This window comes from Thamnophis sirtalis, unplaced genomic scaffold (genome assembly GCF_051295495.1).
Source record: "Thamnophis sirtalis isolate CommonGarterSnake01/CBP01778 unplaced genomic scaffold, rThaSir2_p1.2 scaffold_2, whole genome shotgun sequence".
Lineage (NCBI taxonomy): Eukaryota > Metazoa > Chordata > Lepidosauria > Squamata > Natricidae > Thamnophis > Thamnophis sirtalis.
The window spans coordinates 116,167,686-116,194,262 of NW_028261382.1; the positions used below are offsets into that span (position 1 = coordinate 116,167,686).

The 26,577-nt window shown below is 40.7% G+C and overlaps 1 protein-coding gene and 1 non-coding gene across 2 annotated transcripts in view; both read left to right on the top strand.

The window, feature by feature from the left end:
- The window catches only part of EXT1 (exostosin glycosyltransferase 1), a 331,185-nt gene that overhangs the window by 252,267 nt on the left and 52,341 nt on the right, over positions 1-26,577 (top strand). The window contains exon 2 of the mRNA XM_087706752.1: positions 25,613-25,706. Coding sequence (XP_087562878.1) covers positions 25,613-25,706 — 94 coding nt within the window. The remainder of the gene's footprint in view (positions 1-25,612; positions 25,707-26,577) is intronic.
- On the top strand, positions 21,389-21,497 carry LOC148049141 (U6 spliceosomal RNA). The gene has a single exon (XR_015695740.1). It is a non-coding gene; the product is annotated as a U6 spliceosomal RNA (small nuclear RNA).

The window sequence follows — 26,577 nt, forward strand, 5'->3', positions numbered from 1 at the left end:
GCTTTGAAACGGAGATGAGCACACATACACACACACACACACAGAGAGTTCTCCTTTTGTTGAGAAAGTTAAGTTTGACTTCTGTGAAAGCTCAAAGCCCAGTGAGAATCTGTGATGGGCCTTGAGAAATGTCTGTCTTGCTGTTCCCTTCTCTTCCTTCTTCCATTTCTCTGACTCTTTGCAAAGGACATGGCGGGTCGTGTAAAAGCTAGCTTCTGGACATTGTAGGTCAGGAAACGGCCCACACTGTGACATTTTGGCCTGCTTTTTTAGTAGCCTACACTGCCCCCATGTGGTCATTTTCCCTGAAATCTATTATTCTGGGAAGACAATTTCTGGGAGTTTTCCTTGGGAAAAGTTTGGGGAGAATATAAGTTTGGCAAGGAGTCACCTGTTTCCCAATGAGAACAATGTTATATAAAGTAAAATGTAATAATATATTCAATAGAATAGAATAGAATTCTTTATTGGCCAAGTGGGATTGGACACACAAGGAATTTGTCTTTGGTGCTCTCAGTGTACATAAGGAAAATAAAATACATTCACCAAAAATAAAAAGATGCAACGCTTAGTGATAGTCAAGGTTACTAATAAGCTATCAAGCCGTACTAGGAAACAAATAAAAACAATATAAATTGAAAGGTATAAGCAACATGGTTATAGTAACAAGTTGGAAGAGATACTAGTAAGGAAGATACTAGTGGAGGTATTGACTAACGATGTCACAAACAAACAAAAATCCTCAAGTACTGAACATCAGCAAATCTGCTATTTTTTTAAAGAGATATTGGATATAGATTTTCAATTCTGCAGAAGAGGCCTGTATATAGTAAAATTTCTTAAGGATGAAAGCATTGCGATTGAATTCCTATTCTACTTCAACTTTTGCAGCTCTAGCTACAGATTCCCATACCTGTTGCATGCAATTCTTGTTTTTAATTTTACTCGTTCCTCTCTCTCGTTTTATTTTTTTAAAAACTGTTCTTCACATTTGCTGTGTTTTGTTGTCATTTTGCAAAGCAAAACTAAAGAACTACAGAAAATTATCTCATTAAGTTTGTTTGCAAGAAGGATTCTTTCAGCTAAGCAGCTGATTTCTGGAAGAAAACAAAGAGGGGAAGGGGGGGGGAAGGGCTGAATTGTTCCTTTCATAGCAAGCACTCTAAAAGCAGCCCTAAACAAATAAAACAATATAGCTAGTCCTCGACTTAGGACCACAATAGAGCCCAAAATATCTGTTGTTAAGTGAGACATTTATTAAGTGAATTTTGCCCCATTTTACATCAGTTGTTTCTTGCTTCATTTGTTAAGTTGGGAACTTTAAGACTTGTGGATTTCAACTCCCAGAATTGCTGGCTGCCTGGCTGGGGAATTCTGGGAGTTGAAGTCCACAAGTCTTAAAAGTTCCCAAGTTTGGACACCCCTGTGTTAAGTAAACCACTGCAGCTGATAAATTAATACCCTGGTTGTTAAGTGAATCCAGCTTCCCCACTGACTTTGCTGATCAGAAGGTCAGCAGGTCAAGAAACTGCTACGGTCATAAATATGAGCTCGTTGCCAAGCATCTGAATTTTGATCACGTGATCATGGGGACGCTGGAAAGGTCGTAACTGTGAAATACACTCACGTCACTTTTTTCAATGCTGTTGTAACTTTGAACGGTCACTAAAAGGACTACCTGCAATGGTTGTAAGGACTACCTGTATTCTCCGCCAGCACCTAGTCCCTGTAGCAACAAATAATAGTCGCTTAAAAATGACTTATGACCATTTTTCACACTTACAACCATTGCAGCATCCCCAAGGACATGTGACCAAATTCAGAGGCTTGATGATTGATCCAGACTTATGACGGTTGTAGGTCCCAGGGTCAAGTCATCACCTTTTGCAGCCTTCTGACAAGCAAAGTCAATGGGGAAGCCAGATTCATTTCACTACTGTGGCAAGAAAGGTTGTAACATGGGGCAAAATTTGCTTAACAAATGTCTCACTTAGCAACAGAAATTTGGGGCTCCATTGCTGTTGTAAGTCGAGGACTACCTGTACTTCAAGGATTTATCTAGGCAGTCTCCAAGAATTAAGATGGAAGGAAGAAGGAGGGGAAGAAAGAAGGGAAGGAAAGGAAAGAAAAGGGAGGGAGGGAGGAAGAAAAAGAGAAGGAAGGAAAAGGAAGGAAGAAAAAGGAAGGAAGGGAGGAAGAAAAAGAGAAGGAAGGAAGAAAAAGAGAAGGAAGGAAGGTTCCTTGCAGCCTGAGCTCAGCAACTAGAACTCCAAAGCAGAAGTATCACTCACCACAACTGTTGTATAAGTTGTCAGCAAATGCTCGTGTTTAATGGGCTAGAAACGAAATACTCTTAGATATATGTGAAACAATCATATTAACTGTGTTTGAATTAAAAGGAGTGCTCAAATGGAACTTATTTTCCAATGTCACCCCACAGATCTTCACTTGCCATCCCCAGTCAAGCAGATCCTTCAACCCAAGAATCATTCGATATTCCTGTTAATAAAATGTCAATTATCTCTGGGCCTGCAGTTATTCCGATTTGCTTGCCCATTCATGTACCCGCCCACTGTAAATTTTATCTTTGCGTATCGGCCCAAATTGTCAGTTGTTACTCAAAAATACCAAGGGTCCCTGAAGTAATAGAAGTCACCCATATCTCATAATTGAATCCATTTAAAGGAAACAATGAAGTTTTGTTTCAGTTCCTTTGCACAAGAGTCCCAACAATTCTCCGGTAAACCGAGATGGGAATCAGGCAGTGCCTAGGAGAGGCTGAATACAATGAGGCTTTGTTGCTTGTTACAGTAATATTCAGTCTCGATTTGACTGTCGTACAAATTAATTAGAGAGAGATTGTTGACCTTCTCCTTTACAGGTGTAGTTGAGTTTTATTCAAGCTCCCATGACGTAGCTCAAGTTCTCAAATGTCTGAAGAGCAAAACAGTTACAGTAATAGCAATTAGACCAGTGGTTAAATTCAATTTTTTTTACTACCGGTTCTGTGGGCATGGCTTGGTGGGCATGGTGTGGCTGGGTGGGTGTGGCTTGAGGGGCGTGGCAGGGGAAGGATACTGCAAAATCTCCATTCCCACCCCACTCTGGGGCCAGCCAGAGGTGGCATTTGCCGGTTCTCCGAAATACTCAAAATTTCTGCTTCCGGTTCTCCGAACTACTCAAAATTTCTGCTACCGGTTCTCCAAACTACTCAAAATTTCCATTACCGGTTCTCTGAACTACTCAAAATTTCTGCTACTGGTTCTCCGAACTAGAACCTGCTGGATTTCACCCCTGAATTAGACTTATATACCACTTTAAAGTCCTCTCTAAGCGGATTACAGAGTCAGTTTATTGCCCCCAACAATCTGGGTCCTCATTTTCCCCGCCTCAGAAGGATGGAAGGCTGAGTCAACCTTGAGCTGGTGAGATTTGAACTGCCAAATTGCAGGCAGCCGTCAGTCAGCAGAAATAGCCTGCAGCGCTGCACTCTAACCACTGCCCCATCGTGGCTCATTACTCTGCATTTTTGTCTATAGGCAAATTATCTCCAACCTGGGGTTCTCCAGATGAGATTGAATCTTAAAATTCCGGAATTCCTAAGGAGCATAGGAAAACTGGGAAATGAAGATCCCTCATTTCTAGGAAGCAATCGCGAAAGAAAGCTATTTAATTTGTTATATCCTTAATAAATGAGATATGTCACTCTTAATTTCTCTGTATTTGATGAAGAGGTGATTAATGAAGTAGAATGATAGAGTGAAAGAAAGGTAACCATTTCTTGGGCAAACCATATACCAGTGATGGCTAACCTGTTTGATGCCGAGTGGCCACAGCGCGTATGTAAAAATCCAAAATGCAATATGCCCCCCCTTGCGCATGCGCCCCCCCCCTCACCATTTTTGGCTTTCAGGTTGGTACAGGCTTTCCAGGCCCAAAATGTACCATATATCATCGGTTTTCCCTTTTTAGTATTTTTTTTTAATCCAAGGACATGTCAATAATTCGTTCCCTTTCATCAGTGTGTAAGAGCAGATAACCTGAGACGACAGTGTTTTTTTTTCAAGAATTGTAAATATTCTGCTGACAAGCAGCCTTATAGTTTACACAGGTAATCCTCGACTTACAGCAGCTCATTTAGTGACTTTTTGAAGTTATAACAGCCTTGAAAAATAATGACTTGTAATCTTTTTTCACACTTACGACCTTTGCAGTATGCCCATGAGCACACGATCAAAATTCAGATGCTTGTGAAAATGACTCATAGTTATGACGATTGCAATATCCCAAGGTGATCACCTTTTTTATTATTAGTTTATAGCAAAACAAAAATACAAAAGCAAAAAAATAGGAAAAATAGGGGAAGAGGAAAGTGTAGAAAAAAGGGGGGAAATAAAGAAAAGGCATTGACTTCCGACTCCCTTTGGTGCAGTAGAATAAAATAGTAACATCAAATCTCAACTTTTCACTTTTGCATAATAGTGTTATCCTCATTTAACGACCCAATAATCCCTTGTGCGGTGGAGTCTCGGCAACTGAATGGACCTAAGTGTTTACTGGCCAGATGCCCTTCCTGTTGCCAGTGCAGAGTTTTTTTTCAGCAGATACTACATTTTCAGTGTGCCCAGGGAGAGAAATATCTGCCTCTATTAACTTACAGTCTCCTGATTGTGAGGCTAGAGCTCCACCTCTAGGCCATCGCACCTTTATACTCTTGCATAATAGGATAAACTAGCCATTTCTATAACAACAGAGCTAATCAGTAAAGCCCAAAATCAAAGTTTCATTTTTTCCCCACCTCAAGCACAAAGTCCAGGAACGGTTTCCAAGTAGAAACAAAAGTAGGTGTGTGGGTGTGTTTTAATCAAAGCAGTCAATTTAGCCATTTAGCCAACCCTAACCCTAACCATTCATCCAGTGGTGGGTTCCTACCAGTTTGGACCAATTCGCCCGAACCGGTAGTGGTTTAGCGGCCTGGGTTGCTGGAACCGGCAGCAACCCAGGCCTGCCACATCTCCGAACCAGTTCTCCGGATGGCGCCATAGGTGCCCCCATCTTGCTTTTTGCTTCTGCGCATGCCCAGAACAGTTTTAACTGCACTGCGCATGCGCACACAGCATGCATCAGATGCGCCATGAGCAAACCAGCAGCAGTGCCTGACGGACACACCCCCCCCCAGTGCATTCATCAATTGTGGTCATTTTGCATAACCTTCTCATAAGCAAAGTCAGATTCACAGAACAACCATGGAAAGGAAGGTTCTAAGTCGAGGACTCCCTGTAATATATTACAGGGAGGCCGATAAGTTTTTGTAATTCCTCCTTGACTTTCTATCTGGACAGTTGTTAATTCCAGCATCTTCTTGATGGCGTGTTTATAGATCACATCCCGAAGCAAATGATCTTTCCTATCTCAAAGAACTTGCGAGAATATTATGGCAATCTTCCTAGGATCTAATATCCTTTCGGTTGTAATAAATGATTCTAGGCCAACAGAATCTGTTAGCTTCTCCTAAAGAAACGTAATTATTTTTAAATGACAAAACTGGACCCTTTGTTGATAAATGTTTCATATCCTGGCTGCTATGCTTGAATAACTTGTGTAAATAATGTATTAGCTCGCGGATGGACTTAGCGCATTCTAGCATATGCTGCCCAGCGTAAAAAGAGAGAGAGAGAGAGAGAGAGAGAGAAAGAATGCTAAAAGGAAAGATGTTTGATCCTGGAAGGTGCTAAGCACCTTTTAGTACTGGAGGAAATCAATAGGGGAGGAAAGGGCGGAGTTCACATCCATATTTCAGCATCTCACCATCCCTTAAGTGATTTGAATGATCCAAATATTCAAAAGAGAGATGAAGATGAACAGCATCAATGCAATCACTTTCCTATACTATGAATGAATGGGAAATGGACTTCTTTAATTCTTATAGTGATAGTCCTCGAGTTGCGACCATAATCCAGCCCAGAATTTCTGTTGCTAAGTTGAGAAATTTGTTAAATCGATTTTGCCCCATTTTACGGCCAGAGTTGTGAAGTGAATCACTGAAGTTGTTAAGTTAGCGACATGGCTGTTAAGTGAATCTGGCTTCCTCATTGGCTTTGCTTGTCGGAAGGTTGCAAAAGTGGGGGTCACATGACTGCAGGACACGGCAACCATCATGAGTCAGTTGCTAAGCGTCTAAATTTTCATCCTGTGACTATGGGGGAAATGCTGCAATGGTCGTAAGTGTGAAAAATGGTCATAACTCGCTTTTTTCAGTGCTGTTGTAACTTTGAACGGTCACTAAATGAACTGTTGTAAGTTGAGGACGACCTGTATTTTCTCCCCAAGGGTTTTTCTCTTTAGTTTTTATCAAAGTTATTTTAATGAAATGCTTTTGGAGTAAATATCTATCTAAAGATAGTTTTCTATTTAAGATACATTAATAATTTAGTTTATTCAGCATGAAATAGAGCTGAGTTGTTTAGCATGAGGCTCAGGGCTGGTATTCACTTACCTTCCCTACCCAGTTCACAAATGTGAGCATGCGTACATGCGCTCAGCCTTTTGCGCATGCGCTTTTGGCTAAAAAAAAGGCCCTAAATGGGATGCCATAGAGTTGGGGTGGGTGGGCGGGGCCACCCGCGATTTCCGCTAACAGTTCAGGCGAACCAGTCCAAACTGGTAGAATACCACCACTGATGAGGCTGTATATCCTGCAATATTCGGACTCTTGGTGAGTCAACAGCGGGTCAGAGAAGGAACAGAGATGATAGTTACTGTTTAAAAATTATTATTTAAATCGACTTGATTTAAATCAAGCCTTTTTACTAGTGATTTAAATCGTGATTTAAATCAACTGGATTTAAATCAACTCCACCCTGAACAAAACTAGTTTAAATAGCTAAGAACAAAGGAGGTTTGTTTTTTTAAAACTTCTGAAGTTGTTTTTCTACAAGCATGCCACTACAAACTTTGAACAGAGTACCAATGCATTTGGGGCCTTTTCCTGTCTTTCAAGCCAAAACCCTTTGGGAAGATTGATTTCTGGTTCCAGAACCTAAACTGACTTTCAGGCATATTTTCTCCCCCATGCATAAGGAGTACAGGTGCCCCCAGCAGCTGTTCCTTGCCTGGCAAATTCAAGACAGCATATGGAAAGGCATTGATTTCATTTGGGAAGATATCTACCGTGGCTTTCAAAAGTGAGCAAACAGAATGGAGTCAAGAATAGGAAATATTTGATGGGCCACCCAGGACATCCAAGTGAGACAAAACAGAAAGCTTTGAGTGAGAAATTTTATAATGTACTGTTCTGAAATTTAGCAATCAGGGCAAGTCGAAATATCGAGCTTTCCACCATTGTAATTTCCAATGGCATCCTCGTCCCATTAACTAGGGTCAGATAATTTCATTTAGTCTTATTTGCAATTCTAATCATGTTGCTACTACCCTTTTTTAGGGGGGATTTATTTATGGACATATTAGTAGTCATAGGTAAAGGTTCCCCTCGCACATATGTGCTAGTCGTTCCTAACTCTAGGAGACAGGACTCATCTCTGTTTCAAAGCCAAAGAGCCAATGCTGTCCAAAGATGTCTCCAGGGTCATGTGTCCAGCATGATTAAACACCGAAGGCGCACAGAACGCTGTTACCTTCCCACCAAAGGTGATTCCTATTTTTCTACTTGCATTTTTTTACATGCTTTCGAACTGCCAGGTTGGCAGAAGCTGGGACAAGTAACGGGAGCTCACTCTGTTACGCAGCGCTAGGGATTCGAACTGCCAACTTTTCTGATCGACAAGCTCAACATCTTAGCTACTCAGCCTCCCATTAGTAATCATAGACAATGAGAAATAGATTGTTATTCTTTTCTGCCAATGTTTCCCTATATAGCTTTTGTTGGTCTTTATGATGCCTCTACTACCAGGAAACTGGTGTAAGTATTGACTTTAACCTACCTATTCCAAGTATTAAGCAAGAAACCTCTCTATGGATACAGTCAGGGTTTTAGATTCCGTGACCTCTTTCCTTGGAAAAAAAATTGCTGCCTGGGGCATATTTGCAATATGTCCAGCCAAGGAACCGCATTGATTTATATGAAACAGGCTTTGCCTCTTCACTGAAGATACCCCTATCCTGTGAGATCTTTAAAGCATATTTCACTTAATAGAACCTAGTCTGACTTTAATGGCTTCTGTATCGGAGTATTTTTATATATAGCATAGCACTGCATGGTGAGCAGCCCAGCAACCATTAGTGGCAGTAAATGTGATTTAAGGTACCTTCGTTAGTTCCCATCTGCATAGTGACATTATATCTTAGGTGTAGGAGCTGTGCTGCCTTCTTCCTTTTGTTAATCTGCATTTTTTTACAGGTTGGTCTTTCAGATCTGGGCTACAAAAATCTGGACTTCCACAGGAGTATTTTTAATTTCTTCTCAGTGGCCACCTGGATTTTTGCAACACAGATTAGGCAACTCAATTCAAAGATGGAGAAAGTTCCCATCATTATATGCTATTAATCTTTTCCAAAAAAGCACCCTCTAGGACAGTGTTTCTCAACCTTGGCAACTTGAAGATGTCCGGACTTCAACTCCCAGAATTCCCCAGCCAGCTGGCTGGGGAATTCTGGGAGTTGAAGTCCGGACATCTTCAAGTTGCCAAGGTTGAGAAACACTGCTCTAGGAGTTTTCAGGGATGCCACTTCTAGAATTGAAGTTATTACATGAAGATTCACAATGCATAAGAAAAAATAATAATAATTTGAGTTTTTTATTAGGTTACTTTTTGCAGCCTTTGCTGGCCACTTAGTTAAAAGGAATAGGTCTTGATTATTTTGCCGTGCCAACTTTGCCTCCATCAGTGGAGAGATGAGTCTCTTGGCATGGAGAGGGTTATGCCATGCTTCTCTAATGAAAGCTACCTGATGAAGCAAGGCACCAAAAGGGCAATTCTTAGGCAATATAAAAATCAACTATCTGAAGCCGCCATGCACAACCTGGTTATCCTTCACACACGATGGAGTTAAAATCCTAGAATCCTTGACAACAAGACGACAGGAGGCTGAGACTTTTGGGAAGTAGAAGGCCAACTATATCTGAAGGACACAAGACAGGTCCAAATAGTCTTTCTGCCATCTAGGTTCTTCCCATGTTATTAAGATAGTATCCCAGTTAAGTAGCAGTTCGAAAGCATGTAAAAATGCAAGTAGAAAAATAGGGACCACCTTTGGTGGGAAGCTAACAGCGTTCTGTGCTCCTTTGGCATTTAGTCATGCCATGCCAGCCACATGACACTGGAGACCCAGCGCTGACTCTCTCCGGCTTTGAAACAGAGATGAGCACCGCCCCCTAGAGTCGGGAACGACCTAGCATATATGTGTGAGGGGAACCTTTACCTTTTTTTTCCTAGAAATTTTTTTTATTTTCCATTTTCATAGCATATAATCACATGTATACTATTACATAGTCAATATCATGTTGTATTATTAAGTAATTACATCAATTCATCTTACCATCAACTACCAAAGAAAAGAAAAAAACCAGTTATTGGCTCTTCTGCTCTCCATACACCATATTTATACCTTATCCGACACTTTCTTCCCCCTTTTTCCTCTCCCTTTCTACATCCTTTCTTCCCTCCATCATTTTCTACTCTACTTCCCCTTCCTTTCTCCTTCTCCTCTCTCCCCTTACCACTCCTCCTCATCTTCCCCCCTCACCCTCTCCTTTACCTTTACCTTTTATATCCTCATCCAGGTCACACCGTTTTATTCTTCCTGTCCTTAATGCTTTTTGTTTTCATTCCCTTCCTTAGCATTTCATATTGATCACATTCCAATGCAGCTGAGTATTTTATTTTTTGGTCTTCCTGGAGTTCTTTTCTGAAGAGAAGATGGGATTCTTGGAATCCTTTAATCTTTTTTCCCCCTATGCTTTCAGAATTCATTGCTTTGATTCTGTGGTCTCCTTTGGAACTTCAGAATATCAGCTGTATGTATGCTACCATTTTGCTCATGCCATGGTATATTTGGATTGTCTGCATCAAGCAAGCTATGGTTGGCTAATCCAACACTGGATAATGAACTGGATAAAGAGAAATTCTCGCATGCCTGTCTCTCAGCACTTGGCACAAAAATCCTTTTTATGTTGGTTGCAAGGTCATCAGATATCATTATAGCCGAGTATTAAAAAATTCAAAGAAAGGAGGCAGTGTGTTTGATTTATAGAATAATTATCTTTCCTTTAGCTCTAACTTGGCTTTGGCAATGATTCTGCAAGTACTCGAAAATTAAATCCATTTTTTATGGCACTACAAGGTATTATCTCACAGCAAATGATAATTAAACACCTGTGAAATCAATTAGCCCTTTAAGGGGGGGGGGAGTTTTCCAATTATGTTTTTGCACCTTCCAAACTTATTTTCCTGTTCATAAGAACTAGAGAGCCCAACTAGAAAGTAGCTTGACATTTCTACCAATGGTGCCGGGTGGGAGTTTAAAATGATCCCGAAATGACATTGAACATGAATCCAGACAGCCAATTTAATGGTCATGGTGTGAGAGTCCAATTAGGCTTTCAGAAGCCTTCCTTGAGAATTGTGGCCCTCTCACAGAGATGAGTTCTTGACTCTCCTACAAAACCTGGATCTCACTTTGTGCTTCACCGCCAAGTGTGATTTGAAAGCGTATTTAAAAGCCAGGATGCTTTATGGAAAAGGAGCCATCAAGAAAATTCTGTGGCACAAAATCAGGGGGTGGGTTTCAGTTCTGCTCTTAACTTTCTCTGCGGTATTTCTGGACTCTTGATATAATAAGCCGTTCCTGTATTGCAAATTAGTTAACTGGGAAGTCTTGAGATTTTATAGCCTGCAAATGATGATGATGATGATGATGATGATGATGGTGATGGTGATGGTGATGCTGCTGCATTGGAAGATCTGCAAGAAATATCATTTGCCTATAAGGAAGAACTAGTGGGAGTGTAAAACAGAGAAAGTAATAGAAAAAGAAGAAGTTAAATTGCTCTGGGACTTCAGAATCCAGACAGACAGGCACCTGCCACATAACACCCTGGACTTAACAGTTGTTGATAAGAAAGACAAAAAAGTCTGGATAGTGGATGTGGCAGTGCCTGGGAGACAGCAGAATAAGAGAGAAAGAACTGGAGAAGATAACAAAATACAAAGACCTACAAATAGCAGTAGAACAACTGTGGCAAAGGCAAGCATGGGTAGTACCAATAGTAATAGGTGCCTTGGGTGCAATCCCAAAACAACTGGGGCACCACTTGAACACCATAGGCATTGACAAATTTGCCATCAGTCAATTTCAGAAGGCAGCTTTACTCGGAACTGCTTCCATCCTGCGATGATATCTTGTAACACCATCCAACATCCAGATGTGCCTATCCCAGGTCCTTGGTAAGGACTCGATAGGTAGACGAAAATGCCAAACCCAGACTGAACATCTGGCTGGCTGCGATGATTGATGATGATGATGATGATGATGATGATGATGATGATGATGATGAAAGACTACAGTAGCATGTGGCAGCACATGGCTGACTTAATTTGATTTGGGAAGCTGAGCAGGGTCGTGTGGTTGGTAGTTGGTTGGGTTTTCTTCAGGAAAGTCCTTTGTTATATGCTGGATTAGGAAAAAAACAACAGACTGGGACAAGATACCACTTGGTAGAGTCGCTTTTTAGGGAGATGGGGGGGGGGAGCTTACAAATTTAATAATAAAATTAATGACTGTAGTGTTAGTGTGACCAAGAACATAGCAGGGCTGTGTTTACTAGGAATCAAGCTCTGCTCTTGAGAATCTCTATTTTTACTTGTCATTTGCCCTGCAGTATTTAATAACTTCAGCTGTTGAATGTTTAATGAATCCAGATGCTTTGTTGGTAAAAGAGTGTTTTCCAGTGAGATCTGCAGGTTTGCAGAAAGGGCATTGACATTACAGGATATGTTGTACTGCCACATTGGACAGCTGGCTGGCAAAAGTCAATATACTTAGAAGAACCTTGTTCTTTAATATTAGACAACTTTATATAGCGTAGGCTCTGGCTGGTGGATTATGATGTTTTTCTAAAAATCCCCAAAAGATAGATTCATTGAAAGCGTACTTGCTCCATGCAGTAGACTTCCTTATAGTTATATACTGTATACTCGGTATGTGGAGCTCCATTAGAGATATTCTGCAAAATATGGGCATTCTACAGCAGGTAAACTAAAAAGGAAACAGTTTATTGGAAATAAGACAATTATTTCTTGAAGCCAGCTTTCAATCATTGATTAGGATTTTCAGTGTAGCTTCCCCTGATTTTGTATAGTACTTACGGCGTTTATGTGTGCTTTAAAAGGAAAGGATTAGACCAGGGGCGTCAAACTCGCGGCATCATGGCAGCGTCACGTGACATATCTGGACTTCCTCCCCTTCGCTAAACCAAGCGGGGGCGGGGCTAGGACTTGACACATCTGGCCCACGGGCCACAAGATTGACACCCCAGGGTTAGACAGAGAAAATTCAAGAGAGTTGTAGTTTAAAACTGAATCCCGCATTTGCAATTTTTGAAGATTTATTAATCTGATCCCTGTAATAGATTATTCATGGATCTCCTTATTTACCACAAAAAGGTTCTTCTTTATTTGCTGGAGGTTATAAAGTTTTTGATTTTGAATAAAAGAAACCCTTTTTTATTATTACTGGAAATCCATTTTTTTGTTTTGTTTTAAATCAGTGCTCAAATTAGCTTAAGAGTGAGCCACACAATATTTAGGGAGAGGGAGGAGTAATTTCTTAAATTTGTGGTAATATTTTCAACGACGTAAGAAGGGGAAAACCTTAAATGCCTGGAAATATCTGAGTTATGTCTTAACAAATTGAGCTGAACCCTTGCCAGCTGTTGTAATGGGTGGAATAGTCAAAAATCAGGAATTCCAAGAAGTTTGGAGAAAGAAGGGGAAAAGGAAGGAAGAGAAGGAGGAAGAGATTGTACAACATTGTAAATGGAAATTACAAGAATATGGTAAAGTGCCAACACAGCATTTCCATGTTTACACCTGGATGATAGATGAGGTTGTGTATGTTTTCTCACCTATGGGTGGTAAAAAGGAGGGATATTTCAATTAAACTGTGAATAAATTAGAATTGATTACAAATAGGGCCATTTGTTTATAGCTGGAAGCATGCACCACTTAATCATTGTGGAAAAGAGCCTGAAAGCTAATAAAATGTGTGACAGATTCTTCTGGAATGAAGTAAGGCATAGGAGTGCAAGCAAGGCTGTTTCCATCAACTTCAGCAGGCGGAATTTATTTATTTATTTGCATGTTTGTGTACACTGTCTCCTCCTACAATTCTGGTAACTTTGAAAATGCTTCTAGTAAAACCTGGCACATACGTTGCATAGACCACACTGAAAGATATGCCTATGTACAGCATAGCAGGGGGCCTCCAAATTAAATAACACAATTATTTCTCCCTGAACTGCTTCTGTACCATTGTCCCTTCTGTCTTGAAGGCCCATTGGAAAAAAAATGGTTTTAATTGCTTTCTGAAGTGGTGGCAGAAGGAACAGCCTATTCCAAAGCAAAGGAGCTGCTACTGAGAAGCCTGGATTGTGTACTCCCGAGATGGCAAACCTATGGCATACTTTGTCACAGGTAGCACATGGAGCTCTCTCTGTGGGCACGCGAGCCGTTCCCCAGCTCAGCTCGACTGCACATGCCCGCCCCCCTCCCATCAGCCAGCTGATTTTCAGGTCTCTGTTGCGCATGCGAGAGACATGCATGTATGCGCAGGGGTGAGGAGGTCACAGGCACGAGGAGGTCACATGCGCATGCACAGGGGGAGCAGCGCGCCCCTGGTGCCCTATTTTTTGTTTCAGGGGGCTTCAGGAGGACTGCTAAGCCCAAAACAGGGTGGGGGGTTGTGCGCACATGCACAGGGGCGGGCACATTGCATTATGGGTTTGGGCACACGCATGTGTTCTGTCACTGGCATGATTTTGGCGTGCGAGGAGAAAAAGGTTACCTATCCCTGGTGTGATGGCCTCCACTTGATTTCTTGAGGATTAGGGATTCTTAGTCTATTTTAGGCAGACAGAGTCTATCTGGGTTGCTTAAAGTGTTACAGCTTGGCATGTCTGGTGTCTATTAGTCCAGTTGTCTCCAATGTTTCTAGCTTTGTGGACTGGCAGCAGCGGTGTGCGGGGGAGAGGAGATGGTTCCGCGGAAGCAGCTGGCGAGACATGAGCCCTTGCCCGCCACTTGCGTGGCCCGGTTCCAAATGGGCCACCACCCAGTACTGGGCTCCAGCCTGGGTTTTGGGGACCCCTGTAATAGCTGATGTCCTGAGAAGGCTGATGGAGCCGTCCGAGGTGAACAGGAGGAGACTTAGCCTGATACACAGTCTTACCACCAGTATTGGAAAGGAAGTTACTTGTCATTATAAGGCTATTGACATATGGCCCCAATGATTAAGAAAAAGGATCAGAGATGAATATCTTCTTCCATCAATTGTAGAATTTCATGAATCAATGCATATTGCTTCTTTGAGTACCTTTCAAAAGCAGCCGGCGCCTCATTTTTTAATGAGCAATCCTAAAAGTTGCTATCTTGATGCCGCCATATATATATGATGGGATATTGTAAAATGAGACTATACAGGCTAAATCAAACCTTATCACACTTTGTTTCTGTTAAATCAAATAATTTGCAGAAGACACATGACCCGACACGGTCCAGGACTCTTATACTGAAGCAAGCAATATTTGTGAGCTAGTGGTAGAAATGAAATTTTGGAAGAGGCACGCTTAGAAAGGACTTGCAATGGTTGATTGTTTTCCCACCATCTTCTTTACCTTCCCTGGGGGATCTCTACCACCACCGCTTCTGTACTCAAACTTGTAGACTCCCTTCCTTCCTTCCTTCCTTCCTTCCTTCCTTCCTTCCTTCCTTCCTTCCTTCCTTCCTTCCTTCCTTCCTCCTTCCTTCCTTCCTTCCTTCCTTCCTTCCTTCCTTCTTCCTTCTTCCTTCTTTCCTTCCTTCCTTCTCTCCCTCCCTCCCTCCCTCATTTAAAAACCAGGCATAGAGCTGCAAAACCTATTCACTCAAAATTTCTAAAATTACCTAGGAGATTTCTGAAGGTAATAATGCTACAAGTTAGCTTACAATTGCTCATTGCAACGTGCCAGTTTTCCATGGTTATTTTAAAATTTAAATTAATGTCAAGTTAGACAGAGAATTGTCAGGGACAAAGGGAATATCTGGTAATCCTCTACTTACTGTTGCTGCAGTAGAAGGCTTAAAGAATTGATCACAATTAATTTGAAACAAGTTTTCTCTTCCATCCAGTGAAGGAAGTTTTCATAATAATACTGTATATTGCATACCTTTTTATTCCTTCTACAGATATAATTGGTTTTGGTATTTTTGAATTCCACTACCCCAGAAACAGAAAGTGGTGTTATGCTACCTTAAATGCATCCCATAATGTGGGTTAATGCAAATTATTATTATTAATATGCAAATTATTTTACCCCAACAGTTTGTCTACAGCTGTGAGAAAAAAAATATAGATGAGTTACCTTGAATACACAGCAGAATAACTGAGATACTTCTGTACGTTAACATTTAAGGTTTAATATAAATAAAACAGAAAACTTTCATGGCTGTTCAATCAATCAGTGTTAAGCCTGGAGAAAATTTGCTGTCTTGCAGTAAGAATCCTTTGTGAGGAAGCATAATGTAGAATTTTAAGAGGAGCATCAAGAGTAGCATCAATTAAGTCACCCATCTATATATTTCACTTGCTGTTCCATCTATGAGCATCTATGCTTGATAGTTAATGTACTTTAGATTATATGAAGGCTATTGAAAGTTAGCTCTTTAGCATTATATTAGAATGAATGTTTTATACCTGCCAGAGACAACTTTGATATTCTTTGCATCTTAACATTAAGTACCATTAGGATAGGAAGCCAAATCCTTCCCAAACACCCACCTGAAGTAAATAACTGTTAAATTCATAATGTGAGAGTATTTTGTTGAGACTGTAAGCATAGGATATCACAACGTTAATTTAAGGGGAGATGAGATTTGATTTCAGATCATATTCAACGGTAATCTATTCCAGGTAAAACCAATAAAAATTCAGTAACTTGTATATATAAAACCGAGTCCCAGATCACATGATTTAAAATCTAAGACAAACAATTAAGGAGAATCAGTGGCAAGTAATAGAGAGTATTTGGGGATACTTTTTTGTGTGAACACGTTAAAAATGTAGTGGGCTTGAGATCTCAATAATGTGTTTCTGTCTGCAGCCAAATTTGACCTTTTTTTAATTTGGTCCCCTAAGTTACACAATATATAAGGTTTAAGATTCCCGTTTAAGACGTTTCTACTTCTGTTCAGATCTAGTAAAACAGCCTTCAGGATAAAAATGACAGGTAATAGGGATATTTCAAAAATTGCTCACTAATGTATAGATGTTCCACCTGATGTGAAAGAACTAAAATAGGTTGGGAGTATTTGAAATGTATTTGAAATGTTTGTCCAGCAGGTGAAATATTTTTGTCAAATGGCATTTCCTACATATTTGTTATCTCATCCGGTGTGTGTGTGTGTGTGTGTGTGTGTGTGTGTGTGTGTGTGTGTGTGTGTGTGTGTGTCCGTGTCCATGCATCTGATGAGATGGTGAGAGAAACGGCACCTTGAGGAAAGATTTATTCACATTAATTTCAGCAGATTCAAACAACTTTAAGCAAATCCATGAAGGGGAAGCATATTGTGTTTCCTTAAGTAGAACTCATTCATAAGTTACAAGTCTGAATTTCTTTGTTGTTATCATGGACATATTTGGGAGTGAATTCTTCTAGGTTACATGTAACAAGAGCGTAGATTTTATCCCAAAGGTGCTTTTATCCAGGGGTGGGATCCTATCAGTTTAACAATCGGTTCGCTGAGTGCGCATTTCGCTCACATGCACGCCTGACGCATGCTGCATGCACATGCACAGTTCACTAGAAAACAGCTGAGGCATGGCAATCCACTCTGCCACGCCCATCAGCTGGGCTAAAAAAAAGGAAATAGAGGTGAGTACAGCCCAGGGGTGGCAGGCTGGCCCACCCAAAGGTTGGAGCGAACTGGTTCGCTCTCAGCTGATCTTCGGAGCTACCAATTCGCCTGAACCGGGCAACTGGGTTTTCTTGGTTTCAAAACTGAAAAAGCTTCTTGGATGAGAAATGAAACATTTTCAAGAAAAAAAAAACCAGGAAAATCCAATTGCCTTTTTGAAAAGTACCTTTGGGGCAAATAGCAATAGCAGTTAGACTTATATACCGCTTCATAGGGCTTTCAGCCCTCTCTAAGCGGTTTACAGAGTCAGCATATTGCCCCCAATAACAATCCGGGTCCTCATTTTACCCACCTCGGAAGGATGGAAGGCTGAGTCAACCCTGAGCCGGTGAGATTTGAACAGCCGAACTGCAGAACTGCAGTCAGCTGAAGTAGCCTGCAGTGCTGCATTTAACCATTGTGCCACCTCGGCTCTGGAAGATCTGGAAGTTCACGGGTGTCAAACGGCATCATGTTGCTGTCATGTGATGTTTCATGACATTTTCCCCATTCACGGAACTGGAGTGGGCGTGGCCTGTGCATGACATATCTCGCCCATGGGCTGCCAGTTTGACAACCCTGCCCTAGATATTTAGCCTAAATTTTAAAACTTATAGATAGTTCTTATTACAGTTCATTTAGTGACCTTCGAAGTTACAGCAGCACTGAAAAAAGAGGGTGAAAATCTGGGTGCGTCTTATACACTGAATACAGCATTTTTGACCTACTGAAGCCTTTTGTAAAAATGGACATGCAGAGGGTTTGGGAGGCTTGCAAAGTACTCCTGAGGGCTGGGGAGGGCAAAAACGAGCAAAATTATGGCTTACCTCTAATGAATAACACCATATTTCAAAGCGGGTTTTTCCTGTAGACATGTTTTAAGAAGTATACTTCAGTTTTTAACATAACGAAGGTCTACAGCATGGGGCAAATTTTGCTGTGTAATCTATAGGCATATTTTGGTCCATGATCTTACAAGAATTTGAGAACTTCTGAAAATATTTCGGAAAAAAATAAATTGGGATGCGGTAGCTCAATGGCTAAGACGCTGAGCTTATCGATCAGAAAGTTCGGCGGTTCGAATCCCTAGCACCGCGTAACAGAGTGAGCTCATGTTACTTGTCCCGGCTTCTGCCAACCTAGCTGTTCGAAAGCATGTAAAAATGCAAGTAGAAAAATAGGGACCACCTTTGGTGGGAAGATAACAGCGTTCCGTGCGCATTTGGTGTTTAGTCATGCCGACCACATGACCACGGAGACATCTTCGGATAGCGCTGGCTCTTTGCCTTTGAAACGGAGATGAGCACCAACCCTCTAGAGTCGAAAAACGACTAGCACATATGTGCAAGGGGAACCTTTAGCTTTTTAACAAAAGAATTCTAGTTACTGCTCTATGGAGCAGTGTCGAAACAGGATTTAAAAAAATTCTGCGCTATTTTCTTTCTCACAGCATGTAAATGCTACCAGGTTTTCTTTTACACCAGAGCTTCAATTTCCATCTGTGTCTTATTTTGGTAACAGTCAAACCTGCTATCATACAGTTTTCAGCTGACTGTGTGAGAACTAACCCTCACGTAGAAGATGAATTCTCTCTTGGAATTTCTAATTTAATTACTAGTTCATAATTAACCACTGCACTACATTTTTAGATGAAGGATTCCTAGCATGAGATCAGATCACGAGAGCTAAGACGAATGTTTTGGAGTGTGCTTTGCAAATCTGATCTGGAGGCCGTTAAACAAGAGCTGGGGATGTGAGAGAAGGGACCAGAAAATAGTGCAAACCCAATTTGGGATATAGGGGAGGGAGCAAGCGAATGAAGAAGTGTAGGAAGTTAGCACACACCCCTCTCCTAGAAAAATTGAATATTTTAGGAAATATTAAGAGGACAGAATGTTTCCCCTAAAAAGGAGACAGAAACTCAGTCCTCCACCTTTGTCAATGGGGCATTAATGCCTGGGTCAGTCTATTCTACATAGCAAAGATCTACCTCCTTCAGGCAGAGCCATAATAGGAATCCCAAAGCCCTTTCATTACATCATCACCCAGCAAGAGTCAACCAAGCCTGGGACTCAGGACAACCTACAGGGTTGCCCCTGCTTGGCCCCATGGGAGTCTGACAAATTCGAATTCAAAAGCGCAGAGAGGGCATAAATCTCAGGCACTCTCAGCATCTCTTCCCTTTTCTTACCTTCACCCAACATCTTCAAGGCATGTGATCCTGTCCACCATTAAAACCTTCTTTCCAAACAACTTCCATGAATCCAGTGTCTTTTCTCCCCCCACTTGGAATGAACCCAGAAAGAAGGAATAGATTCCATGATTTCACTGCTGAAAAATACTGAATAGCCTGCAACCAGTGGTGTCTTTAGCACACAAAAAAAGATGAAAATGAAAAGAGTCATGTAGGTGAGCAAGACCACATCCCTTTGATCTTTAATTCAATGGATTTTTATGTGTCCTCCTCTTCCTAAGCGTGTGCTCCTGACTCCTCAAAGGATCAAAGTAGTAGAACATACAATTGATATGTAAGAAGGGCTGGTCCAACATTGAAAAGTGTCTGTCAATCACTTTGGATAATGAGGATCTAAGACCATTCATCTGTTTCCCACAAAAATCAATGCTTTCTACTCTTCTGAAATGGGGTCGAGGTAAAAGTATCTTCTTCCCTCCTTGGAGACCAGCATTTAGGGCCTTGAAGGATCTCTGACTAATATGCATTTTATAGGTTTGGAAAACGCCCTCTCCTTTTCTCCTGCAGCGTTCAAAACCTGCCAGGAAATGAGAGAGAAAAGGATCTGTAAAAAGACAGGGATATTTCTTTCATCTCTTGGAAATATTCCTTATTATCTGAACTTAGGAGTTTTGCACCTAGTTGGTAATGTTTCTTCACCGAGCTACATTCTTCCCCCAATTGTATGAGTCTTCAGACTAGAGATTGCTATCATGTTGTTCTTTGAACATTTCAAGCATTTCTAGTTTTAAATTGTTTACCTAGATAGAGTGCTAATATTACCAGTTTCTAGTTGAGATGGTGCAAGTACTAAATAACAAAGTGCTTTTCGCTTTTTTCTCTCTTTCGGTATTTGGAAGGTCCTTGCATGGCTGCTAGAAATGTCCATTTCTAAAATCTGTAGCTTTTCTAAACTTTAAGTGTGTTTTACATGGATGACATAGGACTAATGCATGTAGATCCTAGTGAGAAATACATATACTGCAGTGGCACAGTGGTTAGAGTGCAATACTCCAGGTTATTTCTCCTAACTGCCAACTGCCTGCCTTTTGACAGTTCAAATCTCACCAGGCTCAAGGTTGACTCAGCCTTCCATCCTTCCAAGGTGGATAAAATGAGGATTCAAATTGTTGAGGGCAATAGGTTGACTCTGTAAACTGCTTAGAGAGGACAGTAAAGCACTGTAAAGTGGTATATAAGTCTTAAGTGCTATTGCTGCTGTTATACTTTGATGCATGGAAAAGTTTTCTCCATACAAATGTCTTTGGAGATTCTCAGTCATCGAGGTCACTGTTGTTCCAAAGGTGCTTTTTCAAGAAGCAACTGGACTTTCTGGACAACTGGAAAATCCATTGCCTCTTGAAAATACATATATGCAGTATATGTATTTTCTCCATGCAGCATATCTTGAAAAAGAAGATGTTTGATGCATAAAGAAAAAGGTGACTGAGAAGCAGAAAACTCCTCCTCCTCTTCCTCCTCCTCCTCCTCCTCCTCCTCCTCCTCCTGTAAATCTGTCATCAGTGTTGCAGAATAAAAGAAAATACTCATTCTATCCCTTTGCATAACCTAACAGGTTGCAGAATTCTGTACTTCCACAATGCAGAATGTGGGTCACTTTCGTTTTATTTTTACCGCAGAGGTTTTGTTTGGGAAGCCTGATAAAATGACATATTTTAACTTCAGTAGACAGCCTACACACCAACACTTCAGAATTATTGAAAACAATTTGCATTTTTGTTGTTGTTTAAAAGGGGGGGGGGCTTTGTGCACCTAGTTAGTAACTGGATAATCAATCCCAGGGCTGAAGGATGAAATGGCAAGTTGGGAACACATGCTAGAAGAAGTCAGTGGCTGCTGCTCCCAAGAAAACTGCAGGTTTGATCAATGTGGTCATCAGGAGCCATGCTTAGTTCAAAGTCACATTACCTTGTATTTGTGCTGCAGGCTGCAGTGAGGTGTGGAAATGGGCAGCCAAGCTTAATGCTTTTACTGAAGCATTGAGAGCATCTACACATCAGGCTGATGCTAAAACAGGAAAACTCAGGTTATGCTTGCTTGGGCAGCCTGTATGCTAAAATTGGAACAATACCGAGCAGATTAGCATGGCACCTATGCAAGAATGATGTAGAGTTTGGTGGGTGGAACAGTTGGCCTTTTTAGAGGCTTTCCAAGGACTCTGGAAATGAGATACAGGGCAAAGGGGTGAGCCAGCACTAAATCTGACTAATATAATTTTAATAACTAAATGTGATTAAAATTATAAATTAAATCCTCTTTTCTATTCTTCCCTGTGTGTTTCATCATTTGACCACCTTAAAAATTCAAGATTTGTTCTTACCCTGTTTCCCCGAAAATAAGACCTCCCTGGATAATAAGCTCAATCAGGCTTTTGAGCGCAATGCGCTAAAATAAGCCTCCTCCAAAAATAAGCCCTCCCTGAAAATATTGCAACACAGCATCAGAAGATCTGAACTTTAAAGGGCAAATATGAATGCCACCAAATGACAATTGTGATTCTGTTCCCTGTTCTGTTTTTGTTTTGTTTTTAAATCATTTGGAGCATCTTGTTTGGGCTTATATGTGTGGTTTTCTGTGAATTGCACAGAAAACCACACATATAAACATCACAAACAAGATGTACTGATCCAGACTACCCTGTTTCTCCGAAAATAAGATCTCCCCGGATAATAGATCCAATCAGGCTTTTGAGTGCATGCGCTAAAATAAGCCGTCCCTCGAAAATATTGCAACACAACATCAGCCATGAGGTGACCATGCTCATCGCTTCCTGCACCTCAAAAATAATGGCATCTCCCTGAAAATACGGCCAAGTGCTTATTTGGGGGGGGAGGGGTATCAAAAGAAAATAAGACCCTGTCTTATTTTCTGGAAAACACAGGTAAAATAGAAAGCAGTGTACAAATGTTTAAATTACAACTCAATGGTAGCATTTGTTCCCTACTGAAATCTTAAAGGCAATAGGAGCAGATAAATAAAGTCTTTTCCCTTTTTCTAGTTATTTTACAGTCAGTCTCAAAATAGATGCTATATAGTGAGTTTGTCAGTTCTTCCGTGCTACACTAATGTGATTGGGGAAATCTACTGAAAACTTAACAATTGGCTGATCAACTTTGGAATGAAATTGTGCAGACATAATGAGAAATTAAAGACACGAGATTAAAGATAGTGGAGGAAAAGATAGTGAGAAGACTTTTTTCCTCTTTCTTTTAGATGTTTTTGTAGTTTTAAATAACAGAAAGGTGGAACATTTAATTGGGTTTCGTGAAGTTCATCTTAACTTATTTCAAGGACCCTTTTTCATGCAAATTATACACCCTTGTTTAAACCAGTCCAACTTCCTTGTGATGAGTCCTATCAAAATTAGCTCACACCTGTCTTCGTATCTTCGAGGAGAATAAATATAGAAATAGAGCTGAATTTCCATTTCTGTATATTCTATTCTTTTCCCCTGCCCAATACAAAAAGAAGAATGTTTTTTTAAAAAAATCAATGCCTCCGGGCTATGATTAAATGAGATTATTAGGGTTGGGTAAATTTTGCTACATGATTTTAACTGTCAAAGTAGCACCTATTTGCAGTTTGCAAAAGTCTCTGGAGAAATAAACGTATTGGTGTTCAAGCTAGAGAGGAACTGTAGGAAGAGATATTTAATCTTGGCTTTCTTGACATCAGTTTAGCAGTTGGCAGTTTCCAAGTCATTACAGGTTTGCCAAAAGTACCATTAGCTTACAATCTGGTTTGAAACCTTTAGGGATTTAATGTGGGGTGGTGGTGGAGGGGGCTGGTAAAAGCTTTTGCAAAAGTTCGTTGGGATTTAAAAGAAAGGGTGTTGCTGAATGCATTAACTTTGAGGAATACTGGTCATTGTTCCTTTATGTTGTTGGCAATTTTTATTTCCTTTAGTCTTATGTTACAAGGCAGTTAAACGTTAAGAATTGTCTCTCTTTCTCATTGAATTCATGCTTGCTGACCCATAGCTGAACAATATGATTCATTCTATCCATTCTTTGTCCTTTCCTGGTTGATTAAGAGGATTTTTATTGCCGAATGATTAATCTTGGTGGCTTTGGATGGATATTAGATTTTCTTCTCTCTTGACAAGAAGTTGATGCATTGATGGTGAAGCTTCTGTACCAATATACGTCTCCATTGAAAACATAGGTACAGAATGCATTCAATTAATTCATTAATCACAGGTTATGTATGAGAAAATAAGTCTCCAATATTTTTGACCATTTTCCTCTATTCGAATATTTGAAAATAAAAGCAATTGTTCAGAAGATAGATAGATGAATGAACAATAGATAGATAGATAGATAGATAGATAGATAGATAGATAGATAGATAGATAGATAGATAGATAGATAGATAGATAGATAGATAGATTTTAAACAAGAAATTCTTTGTTTGATATTCATATTTGTGGATATCCATTTATAGCATATAAATACAATGTAAAAGTTTCCTCTTGTTGAGCTTGGTTTTGCTCTGTATATGAACGTGTCCAGCTCAAGGGTGGTATTCACTTACCTTCCCTACCAGTTCACAAATGTGAGCACACATGCCACCTCCACGCATGCATGCAGCCTTCCACATATGCGCTTTTGGCGAAAAATGGCCTAAATGGGATGCTGTAGAGCTGGGGCAGGTGGGTGGGGCCATCCGCGATTTCCACTACCAGTTCGGCTGAACTGGTAGAATACTACCTTTGGTCCAGCTGCTTTCCTTGTGACCAGCACAAAGATTTTTGTTCCCAGTCTAGATGTGGTAATATCCTATCCAATTATTAATCAAATCATTGCTTTTCTAGTGTTTCAAGATCAGCCAAAATTGGCATGTCCCTACTACATAAGCTAGGTTTAAATAATTGCATTATAAAATATATCAGAAGATATTACAATGTTAATCTTAGGCATTTACCACTTCGAAAGTAAAATTCTGAATAAAGGTAAAGAATGTGCAAAGTTAGGTGCAGGATAGAGTATGCAGTCAAAATCAATGGACTAAATTTGTCCATTGATTTTGGTAGACTGCTTTAACCATGGCCAAGCCTGGATTGAAACTACAAACTTTCCAGCCACAGTGCTATTCCTATAAAATATAAAATGATTTATTTCTCATAGACCACATCAAGATTTTGTGTGATTCAGTTCAATTTATGGAATTAATCACAATTGTTCAAATGACAAGCTAAACCAACATTCATGGTTTAAAAGTGATCATGGAGAAGTTCAACAAACTACTGTTCTAAAACCAAACAGAACTCTGCTGTACAGACAATAGAACGTTGTGTAATCCAGAACTGTAATTGACGATCTCCCTAATGAAAAACAAAACTTGAAAGAAAACTATCCTGATCCTGATTTGGTGCGCCACTGAGTTACTTGTTCTACTCCCAACTGTTTTCTGAAATGCAGACAGAAAATTCCCTAGTAAGAATGTTAGCAATGGCAGACAAAGTAGTGATAAACAGCATGCTGTAGCATATTCGTACTTGTTTGTGTCTGAAAATTAGTCTGTGTTGTTCATAGGATCACAGGACAAAGCTATCCCAGTGGTGGGATTCAAATAATTTAATAACCGGTTCTCTGCTCTAATGATCAGCTGGGTGGGTGTGGCCAGGGGGTGTGACAGGTAGCACTTGGCCTCCTACACCCCCCTGGGAGCAAAAATCACCTGCGAGGCGGGCACACTCCATTTTGGGCCTAGTAGGCTTCCCCGCACTTACCTGGGGCGCGGGGGACTCCTGGAAGGGGTGGGGCCAGCCAGCAATTTAACAACTGGTTCGCCAAAAACGGCTGAATCCCACCACTGATCTGGACCAGAGTTTCTTAACCTTGGCCACTTTTAGATATACAAACTTCAACTCCCAGAATTCCCCAGTCAGCCATGCTGGCTAGGAAATTCTAGGCGTTGGTCATCATTATCACCATCCCAAAATGCATTTTGAATAAAAAATTCTGGATCTTTTTATTCTGTAGGTCATGGATGAATTTTCTTCCTTCCTTAGTTTTTAAAATAAGAATAAATTGTAAGGTGTTCCTACCATGTACTCTGCTCGAACACAGAAAATGAATTTATGCTTTTTACCGTACTCTTTTTTCTTCTTAATCTTACTTCAACTTTACAGATGTGAAATTGTCTAGAAATTATTCTAACAACAGATGTCCACTGCCAGATATTTATATTTTCATGCACAATTATCTTGGGATTCATTATTAATGTATTATTTTATTCTCTTTCCCCTCAGATATGATTATCGTGAAATGCTGCACAATGCCACTTTCTGTCTGGTCCCCCGTGGCCGGAGGCTTGGATCCTTCAGGTTCTTGGAGGCCCTGCAGGTAAAAACAATAGACATTTTAGCTCTATTTAAGCTTTTTGTTTCTCAAGTGAAATTCTGTCTTAGATAATATTGTGACAGAGAAAGGAAGAGCAAAGCAGAAATTATATTTCAGTGGAATGACTTGCTTTCAGAAATTGTGGGTGCTCCAACACTGGAGTTTTTAAAGAAGAGATTGGATAGTTATTTGTCCGGAAAGTATTGGGTCTCCTGCTTGAATAAGGGATTTGAGAATGGAACGGAACGGAACAGAACAGAACAGAACAGAACAGAATAACAGTGTTGGAAAGGACCTTGGAGGTCTTCTAGTCCAACCTCCTGCTTAGGCAGGAAACTCTACACCACTTCAGACAAGTGGTTATCCAATCTCTTCTTAAAAATTTCCAGTGTTGGAGCATTCACAACTTCTGGAAGCAAGAATAAGGACCCCCAAGCACCGGGTTATGGATTGGTACAGGTCCATGGCCTGCTAGGAACTGGGACAACTGGAGGTGAGAGGTGGGTGAGCGAATAAAGCTTCATCTGTATTTGCACCCCCCCACCCCCCCGCCCAACTCTAGCATCACCGCCTCAGCTCAGAATGGGATAATTCACAGCCGTTCTCTCATTGCCGCCTGCTCACCCCAGCCAATTTACCTCGGGCAACTCACTGGGGGCGAGTCGCCCTGCAGGACAATTCGCCATGAGTGAGATACTGTTATTTCTCCAAGCCAAATGCCAGAGGCAAGTGGAACCTCTTCCTCTTTTCTCTCCCCCCCCCCTCCTGCATACATGATAGAAACATGCTCACACACATATACATGGAGAGGAGAGGATGTGCGGATTCACAAAGAGGGGAGGATGTTTAGATGAGCTCAGGCTCACGCACATGT